The sequence below is a fragment of the Lonchura striata genome, chromosome Z, assembly GCF_046129695.1.
Source record: "Lonchura striata isolate bLonStr1 chromosome Z, bLonStr1.mat, whole genome shotgun sequence".
Lineage (NCBI taxonomy): Eukaryota > Metazoa > Chordata > Aves > Passeriformes > Estrildidae > Lonchura > Lonchura striata.
This window is the reverse complement of record NC_134642.1, coordinates 40,671,492-40,691,877: the sequence shown is the minus strand read 5'-3', so window position 1 is coordinate 40,691,877 and position 20,386 is coordinate 40,671,492. Positions and strand designations below refer to the sequence as shown.

Genomic DNA, 20,386 nt, shown 5'->3' with positions numbered 1-20,386 from the left:
AGGTCGGAGCCGCAGAGTCCTGTTTCATGGGAAATATCGACCTCTTTGTTGTTGTTGTTCCAAACAGGAATGAAAAATGTAAATTTCTGGTCAAGCAAACATTCCTCAGGGCTGTTCTGGAAAATTGAAGCGACACTTTCTCAGCATTTTTGTTATATTAAAATTCAGCATGCAAATTGGCTGTGTGATATATATATTACATAACATACTGTAAGCAAATTGTAATAGAATATAAGGTATAAATCCAAAACATTAAGTGGAATGGTTTCCCCTAAATATGTTACCAAAATGATACCTTTCTGGCAAAAGGTTTGGATTCTATTGAAACAGCTTCTTCTTTTGTTTTGGAAAATTTGCCTGTTGCAAACAAATCTGAGCCATCCGCAGGCATAGTCCCAAGACAAGCCTGCCCTTCCTCGGGGCCATCTTTCCATTAGGACCATCTCCTCGGTGAGGAATGGGCTCCTTTCACTTCTCCCTGCTCAGATTTTGGAAGAGCTTCCTTGTGGCAGGGGCTGGAATTTTACCAGTTTTGCCAGGCTCCAAGATACCAGTCACCTACTTTCTGGAAAAGGCAGAAGAAAATTGGCCAGACCTAGAAGAGAGTCTCTTTATTTTTTTTCCCTCTGTATTAAATCTGCAATTACAGTTGGGTTTTGTTTGTTGGGTTGTTTGTTGGTTATTTTTTTCCCTTTTCTTTATGTGCTGTTGTTCATTTGAGCAATTATGAAATCAGACTTTTCTAGGCCCTCACAAGCAGAAATTCTGCTTCAATACATGTACTAAAGTGTATTCTGGCTGCTGAGGATGATGAGGAAGGTAGGTAAGCCTTCCTGGGCTGGAACTCACTGCCCAGTCTTACCTCAGCAATGGGCTGCCCCATAGTGATGTCCAGGGGCCTGGAAATATCCCTGGTGAAACCTCAACAGGAGGAGGGAAAGGCTCTTTTGCCCTGAAAAAATCACAAACTGAAAAGAAAGGAGATACGGAGTGACTTCTGAAGTGTCCTGAGCACTACCCCCAGCACTCTAAGAAGGAAAAAAAAGCATCTTTTGAAGATAGGATTGACTTTGGATTCACATTGCACACTAACTGCTGCAGAACTGCCTTGGGCTCAGGAGATGCACAGAGCTGAGCATCCCAGGCTGGCACTGTGCTTGTCCCTACAGCTTGGTGAGTCTGGGGGTCATGATTCCTTGGAGAAGGTCCTTGTGCAGGCTGCAGCATGGAGCCAAAGCCTGGCTGCTGTGGGGCAGCTGCATACTTCAAGAGTTGCCTCAATGCAATCAGAAGCTCTTCAGCTTCCAAAATACTTCCTGTTCAACGCCCCACTGGTGACACAGACGGTGTGTGAGGGCTACAAGAGTTTCTAATGTCTTTTTAATTCAATAAAAGCACTGAGGAAAGCAGGGTTACCTGTCTCTGTAGTTATGGGATAATTTGGGGAGGTACATTATTTTTAATGATAATCATTCCAGTGAAGGCTGCAGGAGACATTCTATCCTTAGCTTGTTTTTCTCCCTAAAGAAGTCACCAGATTGTCAGATTAAATACAGCACAGGGGAAAATTACCCTACAAAGCTGGACTGGGGTGGGGCAGGACCTGAGTCCCAGATCTGTGAGAAGGAGAGGTGTTAGAACCACTCCAGGGTGGCACTGATTGGAAAAACAAAACCTTGCAATCTTTAAAAATGTCTCTGTAACAGTAAAGGAGGAGCGTGGGGCTTGAGAACAAACTGTCTGTGATCAAAGCCTCTCCTAGAAGCTGCTTGCTGCGAAGTGATGCTTTGATGATATGTTACCTGTTCAGCGGCTGGCAGGCCCCCCCTGGAGCAGGAATCACTGCAGCCCCCACACTGCAACAGCCTCCTTCCTGCTGGTGCAAGCTGTGCTGGACAAGAGGCTGCTCAGCCCACAGGCTGGTGTCACAGTGTGGAGACAGGAGCTGTGCCTCCATCAGCTCTCTCTCCCAATGTGCCAGGGCAGACCTGGAAGCTAAGAAGGTGCCCTGAAAGGCTGAGACATCCCTTGTCTGGACTGCTGCAGCTGGCCTTGCTGGAGAAGGTGCATGATGTTAATTAACTCCATCTGCTTCTAAAGCAGGAGTGGTTAAAATTGTTCTATCTCTGCACAGCACAGCCCAGGGAGACTTCTGCTCTGAAGGGCTTACAGTGAAAACATCGAGTGAGACAGTGGGTGGAAGCAGAGGAAATAACTGTGGATAAAATCCCAGAGTGGATTGGGATGAAAAGGATCTTAAAGATCATCTAGTTCCAACCACCCTACCATGAGCAGGGACAGCTTTCAGATTAAGGCAACAAGAAATTACCTGCACACTTATGAATAGGGTGGTGCAACAATTCAGGTGTCTAGGCAGGACCAGAATTCTAGGGAAATTTAACACCTATCAAACTAACCGACATCATTGGACACTAAACCCAGCTTTTTTTGGGACACATCAAACCTTTTCCAGGTCTCAAACAGAAAAAGCAAACTTCAAAGGGAAATGCAAATTGGGAAGCATGGCTCAAAGTTTAATTGGACTTGTTAATCGGCTAGACTGGAGGAGTGAAGAAGTACCTGATACACAAACATAGGGGAGAGCGTGGCCTCTGTCCAACTGAACCAATGGTGCAGGAGCACACACAGATCACCACGGTGCCCCAGTTTGATTTTCAAAAAGATAATAAAATCAGGTAAATTACCTACTCACCTTCCCTGTTGAGGGAACAACATGTGCCCTGGGGACCGAGTCTGCCTGGTTCTGCTGGTGCAGCTCTCATCCCCACTGGGTATCAGGGGTTTTGCACAGGGGGCCCTGAGAAGTTGCAGAGCTGAGCTGGGCTGGGATGACACCCTCATGGATAGCCTGGCTGGGCTTCACAGATGTGTCAGAGGTGATCAGAGATGGGAGTTTTCCTTTCTACTGAAATCTCTGATTTTTTCCAGCAGAGACATCATGAGGGATCTCACTGAGTCTTTGCTTTGGGAGAAATGTGTCAGGAAATCAGGAAACTACCTTATTCCTGCATGCTGAGAGCCCATTTGGGGATTGCAGCCTCAGGGCTGCTTCTTGGGGCTGAAGAGGGATTTTGTGCCTGGCACTGCAGACAGAAACAGGCATGTCTGCCCTCATGGTGGGAGAACAGGAACTGGCAGCTGCAAATACCAGCAATGCTTGTTCCCAAGGGGGAATCATATTCAAAAGCCCCCGTCTTGAAAAGCTTGACAGTCTCATTTTCATACTTCTGGTCACTACAGAAGAAAATTGAAAGTTTTCCCAGCCTGAAGCACTCTGCTTTAACTTCCTGAACTTGCTCCAAGTGATTTGAACTGTGTAAGCATCTCCTTGGAAATGGACATTGCTTTTGAGGATGTTTTCCTCCAGGAGCTCAATGCCTGTTTTTCACACTGAGTCATTCTCCTGACTATGGATCTGCATCTTCCAGTGTCTTCCTTGATAACTGGGATGCCTGTCTGGAGCAGTCTGTGCTGCATGGTGAAGAAGGAGACATTTTAGGAAGAAACTGCTACAGAAGGGAATGATTCATTCATGGCTCTAAGAAATGCAATTCTCTGTGTGGAACATGCTGGTAGATTTACAATTCATCCCTTTTGCACAGCAAGTAAACTTGGATGACAATAGCTTACCAACCTTGAGATGCAAATATCTGGCAATTCTTGAGATAGCAGAGGGCAGAGCTTTGTGCTGGGACTTGGTAGCAGCAGCGGTGTGTGACTGGCAGAAACTGATTTGAATAATTGGGTGTCACGTCTCTATTTTTCTTTCAGTTTAACTACATGTGCAATTAATTAAAATAATAACCTAAACGGTCTCCTGCTGGGGTTGTGTTTGCTGCTTTACTTCAGTCTGCCATCAACGCTGCTGAAAGAGTTTTATCGAGAGTTGCTTCTTGCTGAGAGGAGCTGGAGCAGATAAAGGCTTTCCCAGCAGAGAAACCTTTAATACTTGTGGCATCTGTGCTCTCCTCACCCATGTTGCCTGGGTGGTGGATAGACAGTATGTAGGGATTTAATGTGTCACTTCCCACATCCTCTGCCTGACCTGCACTTTGCCTGGCATGGGGAGCTGCCTCATCCATGTCATGGGAAATGTGGTCCCTGTCCTGCATCCAAGGTGTCTTGGTGATGCTGCAGAAGGGCTTGTGAGGATTGCTGTGAAATCACCATCTCCCCCAGGTGCAGACACAGAATAGCCTCTAGTATTTATGACGAAGTACAGAATACGTGACCTGTGCTGGTGAAAGATCCCGCAGGACCACTCCATAGAATGTCAACATGTCCAGACTCCAGGCACCAAAGTTTTCATGAAAGTTCCAACTCTTTCTCTTCTAATTAACTCTAATCTCTAACAGTTCAACAAAGGTGCAGCTGCCTCCATATCCCATCTGATAATTTTGCTGTCTGTTTCCATCTACATTCCCTGCCTCACCTCTGCTCTGCAAGCCCAAGACTGGCAGGGGCCCTCAGCAGCCTTTGCAAGGAGAGAAAGCTCTGGTCCATGAGGAAACCATTACAGACTTTTCATTCATTCATTCATTCATTCATTCATTCATTCATTCATTCATTCACTCATTCATTCACAATGTTCCCTAGGTGAGGGCCGAGATTTTGGTGCACACAACATCCCTTGCAAGATCATGGTGCATCTTGTGCCCGTTGCTTCCATGCTGTGGTTCTCTGTGGGAGAAACGAAATTAGTTGGGGAGCTGTGCTCCTGCTTCTCACACTCCTCGTAAACAGCCTTTATCTGTGAGTACATGCATCTACAGTGGCGGCAGGAGCATACTTTGAAAAATCAAGATGCTTACAAGTCTTTCCCTGTATTCATTGCTGGTACAAGAAATATTCCCCTGCAGCTGAGTGCATTCACATCTCATCTTGTTCCTTTTCCCAGTTCTTTTTCTTGCCTGGCTGATTCTTTGTCAGCAGCCAACACTAATCTATCATCTATCCCTGGCAGTTCCTTCCCTGCTTTTAGTTTTAAGGATGCTTGAGATACAAGGTATTGACCATGGTTGTGAGCATGGTGCCAAACAGCCCTTCACCCCACAACTCCTGCCTGCTCTGGCGACAGAGGATGGTAGAGATTGAAGCACTTGACTGGCAGAAGCAAGATTATAAACTTGTCCAGAAGAAAGTTAATTGGAATTTAGCTGAATGGAAAAGCAATAAAAATTCAAAAGGTTTTGTTGGGTTTGTTGTTTTGTTCAGGTTTTTTGTTTGTTTGGAGTATTTTATGGTTGTGTGGGGTTGTTTTATTATTTTTTTGGTGGTTTTTTTTTTTTGGTTGTTTGTTTGTTTGGGTTTTTTTTTTTTTTTCTTAAACCAACTGACTGAAGTAGAGCTGCCAAGACTTTTAACTGCATTCATAAACTTTAAGGACAGCGAGGACTATTTTGATCATCTGGTCTGACCTCTTCCTTACTGTGAAACTGATCACTCCTGCTGACCTGAGCACTCCTGCATCAAGCACTAGATTTTTGTACCTCCTTTAGAAAAACAATCTGATCAAGAGAATGATGAGCATCTCACACTCTTTAGTAGTCCATAAGTGGAGATTAAGCTGATTTATAAATTCTTTGAATTAAAGGATGTATCATGCCTACCCCAGAGATAGTGAGGAGCTGCTTCTGTGCCCACTTCTGGGCACAGGGTTGTCAGAGCATGAAGGATATACCAGGAGGAAAAGCCAATACACTGAGCCAGAAGAGAAGGGGAAGGAGTCTAAAAGCATGGCTTAACAAAATGTCACCACTTTCCTCTGAGCCCATTGTCTGAAAATAAGAGATGGTGTGCTTTTGTTTCCATCCCCACTTCAATTAGCATGGTGGGGACAACCATTAGTACCCAGCATGCCTCATCCAGAACCCTGACCTCCACAGAGAGGTCTCTAAGTACAGTTGAGATCTACAGTGGGGTTACTGCAGTTATTTATCACTGGTTACAGCAGAAAGTGTTGTGGTAGGAGCTGTTACACCCAATGTACCAGTATTACACCACTTTCTTAGCATGGGCTTGAAATGGCTGCTGGAAGGGAACATTTCCTCTGGCTCTGACAATCCAGATACTTGGGAGGTGCTGAGAACTAGAAAAGAGAGAACTCCAAAAAAGGGGTTTGCTCCCTGGCCAGCTCAGAGGAGTATGTGGGAAGAATCCAGCCCAAATCCAGGAAAATATGGGGCACTGCTGACCTGGGCACAGCCAGACCAGAGCAGGACCACTGATGGGATCCAGCACACTGAGGTCTGGGCTGTTCCAGCCCCAGGGGGTAATTTTGCTGTTGCTCTGTTCACCAATCTCTAGCCTCTGCTGGCTGTATCAGATGGGCTGCACATGCCTGGGGGAGCATTCAGCTGGTTGGGATGTCTGCTACCCCCCTCTTCTGTCCTGCCCTGAATACATCCCTTCTTCACTAGCCAGTGCAGACCTCAGATGTGAGCCTCACACTGGAAAACACAGATACACCCTCTCAGTAGCAAAACTGCTGCTCAAAACATCTCACAGAGCAAGAGTCACCTGAAGGCATGGAAACTGGCCCTTCTCAGCACTTCTTGTCCTCCATGTCACTGCTCCTTTGCCAGGGGTGCCTGAGGAGCCCAGGACCCACTATTTGATATTTGAACATGCAGGAGGATGAGCCCTTGCTTCCCCACACTGCTGTAGTAACAGGCAAAAGCCAGAGGAAGGATGCAGGGAAAGCACATGGACACTGTGAGAACTTCTCAGGGATATTTTCATTTATACCATGCTGTAATGTCCAACACCACTCTTCCACTTCTATCCAGACATCAGGTTTAGCAAGGGTGCCTGTCATCCTATTTGTCAGAGAACGCCTATCTCAGTTAAACACCCCCCACACCAGGAATCACTTACATTAAAACAGGGAAAAGCGTGAGACCACGGTGTTACCTCTTTCCCCTGCAAGCTCAGCCAGGCCCCCGGCAGGCTGGGGGAAGCATCCCAGGCTGAGCACTGTCCTGCCGAAAGATGTGCCCACCCTGGAGAGTCCGCGCGGCCGCTCCGCGGGCGCCGAGCATCCTCCCGCGGTCCCCGAGCGGGCCCTGCCGGGAGATGGCACTGCAGGCACGGCCAAGCATCCCGCCGCGCTCCGCCGCTGCCAGCCGCCGCCGCGGCCACGACTGGCCTTTCATTTGGTCTTTCCTATCCTTCCCCCGAGACCCCGCTGGAAAAATATTCTTCTTGTCCCCTGTGATCGCTACATCCTCGCCACTTTGCAGTATTTCTTCCGCGCAAAACTCGCAGCTCAGGAAGGAGGCGGAGGGTGCACAAGGGATGGCTGGGAGTAGCTGCCACATCCCTGTCAGCATCCGGGCAAAGAGGGGTGGAGGCAGAAAAAGTCTCTGCTCTGTCCTTAAGCGATGAAGACACCTTTCCGGACATGGGGTTTGCAGTCTCAGACTCTGCCTGGAACCCTCCAGAGCATGAATATTTCAACTGCAACCTCCTCTGGATCCATAATCACCCAAAACTTCCCTCAAAGCTTTTTTTTTTTTTTTTTTTTTTTTTTTTCCAGTTCAAACAAAGAAGCTGTGCAAGCATAATTAATTTCCCTGTCTCTAGGTGGGAAGCTTTGCTAAAGTGGCTGTCAGGAAATCAAAATTTACAGCACCTGAAGTTTTGCTAACTCGCTGTTTCACATCATGGTATCAGGGGAGATGCAGATTTTCTTGTTTCTCATGAGAGCTTAAATCTCCACCTGGATGAGACTGAGAAATTTCGGCAGCCTTTTGCAATGCTGGCCCAATTTCCTAAGGAAATTTCATGGGCTTTTCCTCACCCTGCCAGATTTTTCAACACCTTTCAGGAAGTCACAGCTGAGCAGTTTTGGTCAGGATAGTTTTGCGTTTCAGGGAGAATATTTGGACCGTTAGGTCTTCTTGGCAAACAGTTGTTGGATACTCCCAGGATGGGTGTTTGTGCTCTGCAGTGGTGCATTGTCCCAGGCAGCAAGGTGTTCCCAAAATGGGATATAATGCAAAAACTCAGTGAGAAGACACCCATCAATTCTCTTGTGAAAACACATCTGTTTGGGTTCAGATAAAAGGTTCCACAGAAATGCTTTCTAAGGCTTGGGTTGTTTTATTTTTTTTTGGGGGGGGGGTCGGTTTTGGTTTTTTTTTGGGGGGGGGGTTGGTGGGGCTTTTGTTTGGTGGGGTTTTTTTGGGGGGGGTTTGTTTGTTTGGTGGGGGTTTTTCGTTTGTTTTTTTGTGGTTTTTCTTTGGTTTTGGTTTTGGTTTTTTTGGGGGGGGTTGTTTTTGGTTTTTTTTTTTGTTTTGTTTTGTTTTTGTTGTTGTTGTTGTTTGTTTGTTTTGTTTTTTTTTTTTTTTTCCCTTTACTGACAGTTTGGTACAGGGCTTTTTTGGATTTTTTTTTTTTTTTAACCTTCAGATGGTTGGTTTTGTTTGTCCCTTTTTGAGTGGGGGGTGAGGGGAGGAAGGGCTGGATGGGGTGAGAGGAGATAATTTTTTTAGTTGGAAATTCTCAAGTCTGAAGTTTTGAGAACAGGAACATGCAGGTGCCCTACCTGGTCTTAGGAGACAATAAAAAGCAATTATGCATTTTAACATAATTATCTATTCTGGCATTTTTACAGAGTAGTTGTTTGCTCAGTTTAAAGGAGACAAATAAATCTGAAAGAAGATTAGTGTTGCAGGGTCACAAGTGGGAACAACATGAGGTAAACAGGAAGGTGGGCTGGACACTCTGTGATTGTAACAGGTGTGTGAGAGAAAAGTAAACAAATGCCCCCTTTTGGGCTTGGCAGTGGTGAAGGTGCAGGAAACGATGGTGGAATGCAGTTAATGGAGAAGAGAGAAAAAGGAAGATGGCAGAGGGTGCAGGAGCAGAAAGAAGAGGGAGTATTTCTCCCTTTTATGAAAAGACTGTATGGTGCACAGCGGTGTCCATTCTGACTTTGTCAGTGGCCACAGGAGCCATCCCTCTCATAGTATAGGTCTACACCATACAGAGGCACCAAGGAGCTCTGGGGTGAAGACAGGGCTTAGCCCAAGAGGGTTTCACTTGCTTGATTGAGCTTCTGGACTTGTAGGAATTTATTCTCAATGTTAAGGAAGATAAACCAGCAAATCATTATTTAAAAAATGCATCTTTGAAAGGTTTGTACTCACAAGCCAGAAAGTGGAGGGCATAGGAATGGTGGTGGTGTGGTGGCATCTCTTCACAGGCATCATATTTGGGATGGTGACTTCCCATTGCAGCTCTCTCTCCAAAGGCAGCTCATGGACTCTGCTGTTAGAGATGGGAGCTCTCTCTTCTCTTCATCCCCTGCTCCGCACACCCGGCACTGATGTTTCCCAGGTGTTTCTGACTTGCAGGGTTCGAAACTGAGTCACCTTTGATTTCTTCTGACATTTCCCAGATTTTTTTTAACTGCAATATTGTATTTATCCCAAATGTGGGTTTCTGGGGAAATCATGCTTTTCAGCTAAAGGCAATAAAGAGAGAAAGTGAAACAAAATTAATCTTTCCCTATCAAAACCCCCCCCAAAAAAACAACAAAAAAAAAGCCCCACCAAAAATCCCCAACCCTTTTTAAAGTCATGGGGACAGAGGGTTTCAAATTCCTCACCAAACCACATTCAAAAAGCATCTCTTTCACTGTTTTCTTTCTTTCACTTTTTTCTTTCAAACCCGACCTTTTCATGCTAAAAACATCAAACCGCTCTAATCCCTGGCTTCTGCTTTCTTATGTGAAGAAGATGATTTGTGATAGAAGCCAGTCCCTCAACCAGAGCAAGGAGCCACGCTGCAGCAGATGCTGGCTTGCCTCGAGGTGTTAATCCACAGGCGGATCGTGGGGATGAACCAGCCCTGCTGGCATTGGCCACAGCTTGGGAAGGGTTCGCACGTGGCTGGGGAATGGTGGGGTTTTGGGGCAGGGGCTCTCAATCCAGGCAAAAGCACAACCATCGGAACATCCTTGCTTCCTCCAGAGCAGCAGGAGCACTTCTGCCATGCAGAGCCTGGGGCCGTTTGGGTGCAGTTCTGCTACAGAAGGGGCTGGAGGCAGAAGGCTCCAGAGAGCAGCACTAGCCTGGATGTGCCTGATGCCATCCACATTCCCTCTGGACACCTCCAGGGCCCCCAGCCCTGGCAGTGGTGAGCCCCTGTAACATGTCCTGATCCATGGGGAAAAAACACCCGACCTGGCAAACACACAGGATTATGGTGCTGATTTCCCCATTCCAGGAGCATTGCAACACTAATCCTGTAATTCGGTGCAAAGTGGTGCAAAACATGATCGCTTTAAGGTCTTGGTTCTTGCTTGAGATTTCATGGGATTGCTCTTCTGGCACCATAGGAAAGAGAGTGTTGAAGGAAACCTTTTCCAGACCCCTATCCTCTTGTTTCTCACTCAGAAAGGCATGTGCAAAAATGTATTTTAAATATGGCTTTCATTCCACGCTGAGCCCCTTCCGAGTGAGGAGCTGGCAGCCAGGGGTCATGTGGTGAGTGGGTGATGGGACAGACCTTATTTATAACAGCTGTCAGGTGATACTTTGTCATCGATATCTTACCCGGCAGTGGCAGCAGCACTAGTGTGGGGTCTCTCCATACTCCAATCTCTGTTTTCCAGGAGTGGGTTTGGTAACACTGAACCTGACATCCTTGTTGCACATGGAAATTTGGAAATTTCACTCACTTATTTCAGCTGACTGGCAAGACCTGGTTCTCTCTGTAACACTTTTAATCACAAATCATGCTAATCACTCATCTCTGTGCCACTTGATGCCCATGATCAGGGCTACATCCAAGGACAGGATTTTCTCCCACACAAATCTTTTCTCACATGGTTGCATCACACTCTGTCCAGGCTCTGGAGGTCCCCACGGTCTCTTCTTGCCTACGCATTGATGTATGCAGGCAGATGCTCACCACCATCACCAGGACTCTTCCCAGGCAAATGGGTAATGGACTGGAAAGCCACAGCCAGGTCCTGTGCTTTATATCTCTGTGTTTGTCTTTTGCATGTGCCTCCCACTTTCAACACAGGAAGAAGTTTTGGCAAATGTAATAAAGACAAGGTGAAGTTTTACATAAAATATTCTCTTCTGCCATGAGTTCTGAAGAATTTTAATCAGTCCAGGAGTACCAGAAGAATTCCTTTGCCTGCAGTCTTTTCATGATCTTGCTTTCCCCTCTTGTTCCTCGTGGGGAGCATTTGCTGAGAAGATGATTAAATTGGGCTGGTAAAAAGCTTGTCGGCTCCATAGCTTCCATCTTTTCCTGCTTCTTTGCAAGAACATTTGTACTTTTTTCTGGCCTGCCACATGCAAGGTCAGCTGCTTTCTTTGCAGTTTTCTTGTACGTTTCCTCACCATTGTTGTGGGGTTTTTCCCCCTCCAGAGAATCTCTTTTGTGCAAAGGCGAGAGACAAGGCTCCTAGCTCAGCCTGCTGTGTTGTTGTTCGCCTGAAGTCCAGCAGGAATTCAAGGAATGGTTCCCCACGTCTCCTATTCACCTTGCTCCTGCCAGTGGCAAGGGGTCGGGTAGGGGGCGGATATTTTGGGGATGCTATGAGCAAGGAGTGCAGACTCAGGGGCTGATGTTAGCTCGGGGATTTTGGAGGTCTGAAACTCATCTGCTGTTGCCTGCCAGTAGTTCAGTGTAGGAATTTGGGCATTTTCCTTTGAACAAATGATTCACCAGTAATCATTTAATCAGCTCTCCCGATGTTTGAATAATTTGTGAGTAATTTAGTCAGATGTTTGCCACAGAGTATCAAATAAATCGTTTGGAAAGACATTGGCTCAGACGCTCACCTCATTTATGTGCAGCTTTGGCATAAAACAGGCCAATGCTGTCCCCTGAGCTTTGGCCTCAGGTGTCCAAGAGATTTACAACTGGCCAGGACCAGCCTCAAACTGGCTGGTTCGGGATCTGACCATGGCTCAGCTGTACTGTATTTTTGCCATGCAGCTGTGAAGCTTCTGCCCTCCTGCTTGGGGTGCAACTGCTGCTGGAGGCTGGGGGTGGTGTGCAGTGCGGTAGAGTGGCATTTTTGGTGATAAATGTCCTGGCTGGATATCAGTGTACAGACTTGTGATGAGACCCTTGCTTTTTCTGAGTGGCTCCCTCTGGGGTGCTATGGATGAGGAAAGCAGCCCAGCGTGATGGACCTATGCTGGCTCATAAGCTAATGGGGAATCATTTCCCCAGGTTCAGCTCTCTTCCTGGAGTGATTAAAGCTCCAGTATCTTTCCATTCCTGTCCCCACAAAACCACCTGCTCTCCTGACACACTTCCCAATGGCATCGGAAAGCTGCTGCTTCTTGCACAGCTTTGACTCCTTCTTTTTCAGCTCTGATCCTGGCTGACAGCAGGGAGGAATGGAGAGGGAGAATGAGGGGCTGGTATTTTTTTTCCTTTTCTTCTATTTTGTGACTACTTCAATCTAGTCCTGACTTTCTGGGCAGCAGGGTCACTCCCCGGCTCTGCTGCATCCTGTTGAAAAGCCTTGGAGACATCTCCTTTTGACTTTTAATTTTCCCTCCTGTTTTTTTTCCCTGTATTTTTTTTTTCTTAGGACCTGCTATCACAGATTCTCCCAGACTCCCAACATGCTGGTTGTTCTTCATGGATAAAACTAGTAACAATAATAATTTATTGTGATCTTTCATCTGAGACAAAACATCATTATTTCCATCCAATTAATAGTGTCTTTTAGCAGCATCAGTGAAAAACTAGACAAAACCTGGCTCCCACCCAGCCCCCTTTCTCTGCCTGTGTGACATTGTCTGCAAAGAGAGGTGGTAGCTTTGATTTGATCAACACTTACCTAGTTAAAACAAAAGAGAACTACTTTTGTAGTCTTGCCCAAATGTTAGGTTTTTATGTTTTTCTTTAACAGGAAGACCAGGAAGAAAGTTCTCTTGTTTTGTTACTACGTTGTTTTCTTCAGACCAGGAGAAGTTCTGGGATGCCAGGAAAAGTGGGGACCTGCCAATGGGAGTATTTCTCCCAAGTCTCTCTGCAGAGTGTTCTCGCATGTGTTGTTTCCTGAGTCACAGGGATTTGAGCTGGGAATGCTCAGATATCTGGAAGCTGGAACAGCCATTACTGCCGACCTGAATGCTGATGTCCAGGGAGCAGAACCCCTGACACAGTCACTAGGCTGGAGATAAGGGCAGAGGATGCACGTAATGAGATACAGGGCTCTGCAGGGCTCCCCAAAATCCCCTCCAGGCACTTCTCCCTGTCCCTTGCTGGCAGCTAGCCCCTGGCAGGAAGCAGGCTGTTTCTTCATGGGCATTTGTCTTTTCCAGGCTGGGAAAACAGAGGTATTTTTCTGCACACTGGCAGCCAAGTGGGGGATGTGTCTGGGAAAGGCTATTTCCCCCAGGCCTCCTTCTCCATGGCATCCCCCAGCCACTGCCACCAGGGTGCCAGTCAGCCTTTTCCCAGATCCTACCCACAAGGTGTTTGCTGTTTTCTGGGCAGTTGGCAGGAGGCGGGGGTGGGTGCCCTGCAAGGGCGCCTTCCCCTCGGCCTCCTGCCCACCCTGCCCTTCCTTGCCCTGAGGCCGCTTGGCTGTCCTTGCTCACTCTCCCCATTGGCTCCTGCTTGCTTGGCCTCACTGCTGCTTTAATTTTAGCAATTCCTTGGAAAGAGTCATTTTCCATAACTCAGCTCTCAGCGGAGCCCTCTGCCTGCCAGCTCTGCCTTCTCACATGTGTTGCTGGCGTGCCCCAGCAGCACACGCCTGCACCTGCCCGGCCAGGCCTGCCTGTCCCAGCCCTTTGCACACCAAATCCTCACACCCGGCTCCCGTCCCCACTTGGCACATTTCAGCCCGGCACTCCCAAATCTGTTGTGCCATGGCTGGAGTGGGCAACCCGGCCCAGTTTTATGCCTACCCCTGGAGCTTCCCCCTCATCAGGGGTAACTGACCACAGCATGGGGAGATATCTGTCCTTTTTGCCCTGCAGACCCCACCCACACGTGTCTGTAGCTGTGATGGGAAATTAAAATTCCCACATGCTACAGGGGACTCCACAGCCTGGGGTTTTGATGGATGAGCAGGGTGGGCTTGTTCAGCACCCACCAGCAGGTTTTATTGAAGTGAGGAAGGTGGGCTCAGGTGTGGCTGCAATGGCTGTGCAAGAGGGAGCACAGCCCACACGTGTGGTGGTGCTGGGCTGTGCAGTGTGTGTGAGGAGTGAGATGCTTTCACGACAGTGTGCATCTTCCTGCAGGCACTGTTGGGCACTCCAGGAGGGTGTTGGTGTGAGGGAGTGCAGCACTCATGAGTGGGGCATGTGCAAGGATGCACACGGAGATGGAAGCACAGCTTCTTTTCTTGAATTGGCATCTAGTGATGGAGGGAAGGGACAGTGCACATGGAGGGTGCATTGTGCATGACCGCGTGTGTGTGTGCGTGTGCACAGGGTACGCGTGAGGTGACCACGACCCTGCTGCTTCCACTCTGGGGAAGTGGGGGGCTTGCAGAAACTGGTGCTGGTGATGTATGTGTGTGTGTGTGTATGCGGGGTGCCATCCCCACGGTTCTTCCACGAGTGTGCATTTGCACGGGGGTCGGTGGGGCGCGCGTGTGTGCTGTGCCTCCCTCCAGCTCAGCATCCGTGGGGAGGGAGGAGGCGGCGGCGGCGTGTCCGCAGGGGCGTGGACCAGTGTGTGGCTGCGGGGGGTGCGTCTGTGGGTGTGCGTGCGTGTGTTTGTGAGTGTGTGTGTGCCGTGTGTGTTTGCGGGCGGGTGCGCGCGGCGCGGCGGGGCCGGGAGCGCGTCCCCGGCGCTGTGCCGGGGGGTGCGGGCTGAGCTCATCGCTGGCTCCCCGGCGCTCCTTACCAGTGGCTTCTGCGGTCACATGGGTTATGTGCTGGAGTTTAAAAGAGCTTATAGCCCCCGAGCCGGTGCAGAAGCAGCCGGTGGTTGCATGGGGTAGCGCCGGGAGCGGCGGCAAGGAAGGCGCCGTGAGTACCGGGCGGCCGGGGCCGGAGGGCGGCACGGGATGTACCCCCACCCACGGGACGGGGGAGGCGGCGTGCGGGCACGGGGGTCAGCGGAGGCGAGCCGCGGGGCCCGCCGCCGAGGGAGGCGGAAAGCAAGGCGGAGGGGAACGCTTTCTTCCCCCGCATTCGCTCCCGGTCTTGTGTTCCCTCCCGCCCCGCAGCCGCGCACCTTCCCAGCGCCCGCGTGTGTCCGCGCCCCGACGTGGGCCGCGCGTCCACCCCTCCGTGAAGAACCAATATGGGCAGCTTACTTTCCTGGGAAGTAGCACGCCGTGCGCGTGTTCCTGGCGGGGAGAGATGGGGGACAAGGGGCCGGAGCGTCCCTGCAACCTCCGAGACACCGGGTCCGCATCGAGGCGCGGCGGTGGAACCCCCGTCCCCTGCCCGGCCGCACCTCTCGTCTCCTGCCCGGCCGAGAGGGCATCGCGGCCGGCACCACGCTGAGGGCTGGGAGGGATGAGTTCTCCCTGCGGCAGTGCACGGGGCTGGAGCGGCTGAATCTGCGGGGCGGCTCTTTGTAAACCGGAGCCCGTGGATTTCCTGGGCGGGAGAGCAGGCTGCTTCTCCGTCTCTCCAAAGGCGCAACCTGCCTTCTTCTCTGCTGTGGCAGTGCAGAATTTATTTTTATTTTTTTACTTTTTAATTTTTTTTTTTCTGAAGTGTGATTTTTATAAGAAAAGCGTCTGCATGGTGCTTCTCGGGAACTGCTCTCCCTGGGCTAGGCAGACAGTTCATCCCGAACGTGAGTACAAGGGCTGCTTTCCAGAATTGCATAATACACACCGATCCCTATGCTGCACAAAACTCCCTGACATTTCCATATCTTGGTGACTTCCCCCACTGCAATCTTGAAAACGAGTTGTGACTCCAGTCAGCTCGTGAGACAATTTGTGGTGTCTTCATTGGGGACAGAACCAGGTCTGCATGTTCCAGCTTCCCTGACTCCTCTGGCAGTTGTTTCTTTAGCCACTAAACTTTTTTTGGTATAACGATTGGCACTCTTTTACGTTCCCCACCCCATGTGCAGGGTCTGTTCAGAGCACAGGTTATAGAAAGGGACTTGCCTGCAAAGCTGTTCAATTTCTTTTCCCCATCTCTTTGTGTTTTAGTTTGTGGGATGGTTGAAGAGGTTCTTCCCTCTGATCGCTTTTTGCTCGGGAACTTGCTGATGTCTCCTCGAATTCAGCGAATTTCAGTGACTGCCCACTCTCAGCACACCATGTTGTGTGCTTGTGTGAGGGACAGGACCTGCACATGCTGCTGCCAGTCCTACTGGCTGTGTGTTCAGGCAGTGAGGCACTGACATTTCCTGCTTTCTGCAAAATGTGCAAATATGTGGGAGCAGCCGTTCTTGCTCCTGGATCCCTGCCTTGCCCCTCCGTCAGGAGTTAGAGTTTTGCTGTGATGTCTGGATATGTGCAAGGGATGCTCGTGTCTGGCCAGGCAGCATGCTGAGACCTGGTCCTGTGATCAGAACTCTCTAGGGCTCACTGAAGCAGGAGGACTTTCCCAAAACAGGCAGAGCTTTAGAAATGAGAGCCTCGTGCCTGGCAGTCTTCCTTGCGACAGCTCCTAAAGATAAGTTTATCAGAGCCTCTTGTCAGAGCAAGCCAAGCCATTGTACAATATCTTTGGGCTGATTTACCCCAAGAGGACACCATTGTGCCAGGACTCTTCATCCCCTTCCCCCTGGAAAGTGCTCAGCAGCTTCTGGACTTGGAAAAAACCCTGGTACCTCTCAGAGCCACAAAGCTTGTGATGCACACACATATTCAAATAACTGTGCAGCCAAGGCTTAGCTTTTGGGGACGTAACTGGCTCTCTGAAGCTAGCAGCAGGAGTTTTGTGGGTGCAAGCCCCAGCTCCTGGCCACTTTCATTTAATTCCCTGCAAGCTGGAGACAGGCATTCTGCTCCAGCTCAGTCTGGGGTTGGGTGTGCGCCTGGGGAGCCTGTCTCTCAGCTCTGTCGTTTATTATTGCTGCCGCTGCCATTATGCCTGACAAATGAGAGTTGCTGAGTAATGTGCTGCTTGTGTGTAAATATCTGAGTGCTCGCAGCTGAGCTCACTCCTGCCACTTTGCAGGAAGCCATCTCAGCACCTTTCCCCTGCGAAGACTCGGGAGCGCAAAAGCGTCCTTCTGCGGGGACCTTCCCACCGCTACCGCCAGCTCTAGCCTTTGCTCTCCACTGCTTCCCTGCAAGCGTGAAGCCTCCATCCTCTCCGGCTATCGTGGCGGCCCTTCTGCTTTCCTGAGTGTGAGTCAGAGGTGGGAAAGGGCTCTCTCTCTCTCTCTGTGTGTGTGTGTGTTTCTGTGTGTATGTGTGTGTATATGTGTGTACGTGCGCAGTTGCTCCCAAGGGTCCTTGTCTGAGGCAGAGTGAGTTTTGGGGACTTCGAGTGTTTTGATGGAGACAGTTGTGCATAACTAGGAAAGAAGTTTTGGGGTTGGTTTGGTTTTTTTTTCCCTGCCTACTCAGCCCTGAGTTCCCCCTCATTTCGTCCAAGTACTGATGAAGGTGCTAAATTGCTCCTTCCCATATTGTTTTCATCCCATTTGCAGATTAGCATCCAACTGCTTCTTGCAGTCAGTACTTGCTCAGCCCAGCTAGGCTGATTGCAGATTTTTTAATCTCCCCTTGTAAATCAATCCCTTCTACTGCCTGATAATTTTTGTCGCTCATTTTTCTGAAATCCCTCCAATTTGTCCATTTGGTGTCGGTGACGTATGCCTGGCCCTAAACATGATGTATACCAGGCATGGCAGTGTGAGGGAAGGACACCTCCTCCCCTCCCACCCCGCTGGGGCTTGTGATGCTTTGTCAGCACTGAACTGAGTTACTTCCCCATTATTCTAAGCTATAGTCCCTGCTCGGTGTTGCAGAAGAAAGCAGCATACTCAGGTCAGTGCCCTGGGGAGAATTCCTCCAAATTTTGGTGATGGGTTACTGAGGTTTGGTTGCATGCTGGTAGCAGATGCTGGAAGGGACTGGTGGTCTAGGTGTATTCCCGGGGTGCCTCTTCCCACAAAAACTAATAGCTAAACAGGAGGGATGAGGAAAATAAGAGACGGTAAAAGCTGGGCAGATGGGGAAACTGAGGCACATGCATGCACTTTTCCTGTGCACATTTCCAGCACACGGTTCTTGTTTAGGTGCTTTGTGTGTGGGGTGTGGTTGCACTCGTTATAGTTCCAAGCTTCCATGGGCATTTTCCGAGGAGATGCTGGATCTTTGGTCAGAGCAGGCTGGCACATGGGGATGATGCTGGGTTCTGGGCTGATTTTGTTAATTGCTTCTTGTGCTTTTAGCCAGAGCCTGATGCCACAGGTGCTCTCATGGAGAAGAAACAGGGTAACAAAGTGCCTTGCATTCATGCACTTAGAAGTTTTATCATGCCAAACCCTGAGTTCCTAGGACTGAGCATTCACATTCCCTGGAAGGGCCATGCCCTTCCAGGATCTGTCTATTTTTAGGAGGAGTTGTATTCTGGACAGTGTCCACTGCAGATGCTCTCTGCCTCCTCCTCTTGGCCCTCCTCCAGGGACACCCTTTGGGCTATCTGCTGGAGGGGCAGATCTTGCCAGGGCTCCTCCAAAACAGAGCAGAGGTGGCACCTTGCTGGGCATGGGGATGCCTGATGGGCTGTAGCTGCCCCAAGGTGCTGGAGAGGGACAGGAAGCTCACGCTGTCCCTTGCATTAACTGTTGGGAATGGCATTTTGCTATGCTCTGGTGCCAGCAGGACACGTGGATTCTTCAGTGTGGGATGAGCAAGGATGCTGCCTGGGCCAGGTGGTACCCGATGCTTGGCGGTGCCCGGTGTCGGTCCGTTCACCAGGATGACACTAGGGGGCACGAGATCTGCTGGAATTCCTTTGTTGGGGATGGGAAAGGAGGATGCAAAGCTGCTCTTGACCCTTCAAGCCCCGCACATCATTCCCCCGCACGTTTTGTAGGAATTAGGAGTGTTAAACCCCACTAGCTGTCCTGATAACTCATCCTGCTGCCAGGGTAGGACACAGCTCTCCAGAGGCTGATCCACTGGATCTGTCCGTCACTGGCCGTGGAAGTAGCAGGAGTAAGGATGGAAGCGGTCAGCTGGAAACATCTTTGATGCAAGGAGGTGGATGCAGCCGGAGTGCCAAGGAATCTCTGGGGAATCTGGGAAATCCAGGAAAACACCTTAGCATGGTTTTAATGTCTCTCTAGAGGCGTTGTCCACAGCGGGGATTAAGTTAGATTCAGGTCTGGCTTTCAAGATGCAGTGTGTTATGGTTTCATTTTCTGCTGGTTGTTAAATTCATGCATGATGTCTCCTCAGGGTCATGTTTTCCCAAAGCAGCAGAAACTTTAGAGAGTCTGATCTAATGAATGGTTCTGATCGATCTGAAGCATGGGAGTGTGTGGTGTGTGTGGTGTGTGTGGTGTGTGTGGTGTGTGTGGTGTGTGTGTGTGGTGTGTGTGTGTGTGTGTGTGAGTGTGTGTGTGTGTGTATTATATTTGTGTCCATCTGCGTATCTGGGTCGGGTGCAAAGGATATGTTTTTGAAGGTATGTTTATGCATTTCTACATACATCCAGATGTAATATTGTCCTGAGCCCTTACAATCTATTATTCCAGCTGTGAATGCATGTATATATATATATTAAAGCACTGTATACTGGAGTCTTTCTCTCTTGTTATAACAAACCTCACAGAAAGCAAATAAAGAAACATTGTTCTCATAGAAGGTTTTTCAGGGCTCAATATTTACCTTCTATGAATTTTGATAGTTTTTGTTCAGCATGTTTGCAGTTATGATGGTGGTGGGGAGTTTGCCTATCTACTTCAAATTTTGTGCTGTTGGGAAACTGAAAACATTTGGATCATTTCAGCTTATTCATGAGGTAATGAAAACAGAAGTCAAGCTTCTGGATTTAAATGTTGGCACTTGATATAATTCTGGCATATTAATTTCTCAATGGTTAGGGTTTTTTCTAAAGCCTTCTGTTGCCAGACACCAGGCTCCTTTGCTGGAGCCGTGTTTCTCTTGCAAGCCCCCAGGCAATATTTTTAGTAGGACACTGCTGCATCGCGAACACTCCTTTACTCCAAGAAAAAGCTTTGCTGGCTGTTGTTGGAAGTAGCACTAGGATGGGTAGAAAGGCGAGATCAGAGGAGGACGATGCTGCCGCTGCGTCAGAACGTTTGCTTTGTGCCTCTGATGGAGGTTTTGTGTCGGGTCGTGCAGGTGTGTGCCTGTGCGGATGTGAGGGCAATTCCTCAGCTGGGTTCTGAGACAGGACTGAGGAGCAGGGGTTTATTTATTTTGAAATGCCTTGTGAATTGGAAGGAGGTCCAGGAAGAAGTG

General features: G+C 49.0%; 1 protein-coding gene across 5 annotated transcripts in view; it reads left to right on the top strand.

The window, feature by feature from the left end:
• Nucleotides 1-14,781: 14,781 nt before the first annotated feature.
• CNTFR (ciliary neurotrophic factor receptor) overlaps nucleotides 14,782-20,386 on the top strand; it is a 198,318-nt gene continuing 192,713 nt past the window's right edge. For 2 of the 5 annotated variants that reach the window (XM_021554696.3, XM_021554697.3), the window contains exons 1-2: nucleotides 14,893-14,996; nucleotides 17,121-17,304. Coding sequence is in view for 2 of the 5 variants with exons in the window: in XM_077790348.1 (XP_077646474.1) it covers nucleotides 14,898-14,996 (99 nt within the window). In the remaining 3 variants the exon portion in view is untranslated. Of the gene's footprint in view, nucleotides 14,997-17,120; nucleotides 17,305-17,616; nucleotides 17,939-20,386 lie in introns of those variants that run through there. The other 3 variants (XM_077790348.1, XM_077790349.1, XM_021554698.3) reach the window with 3 other exon arrangements.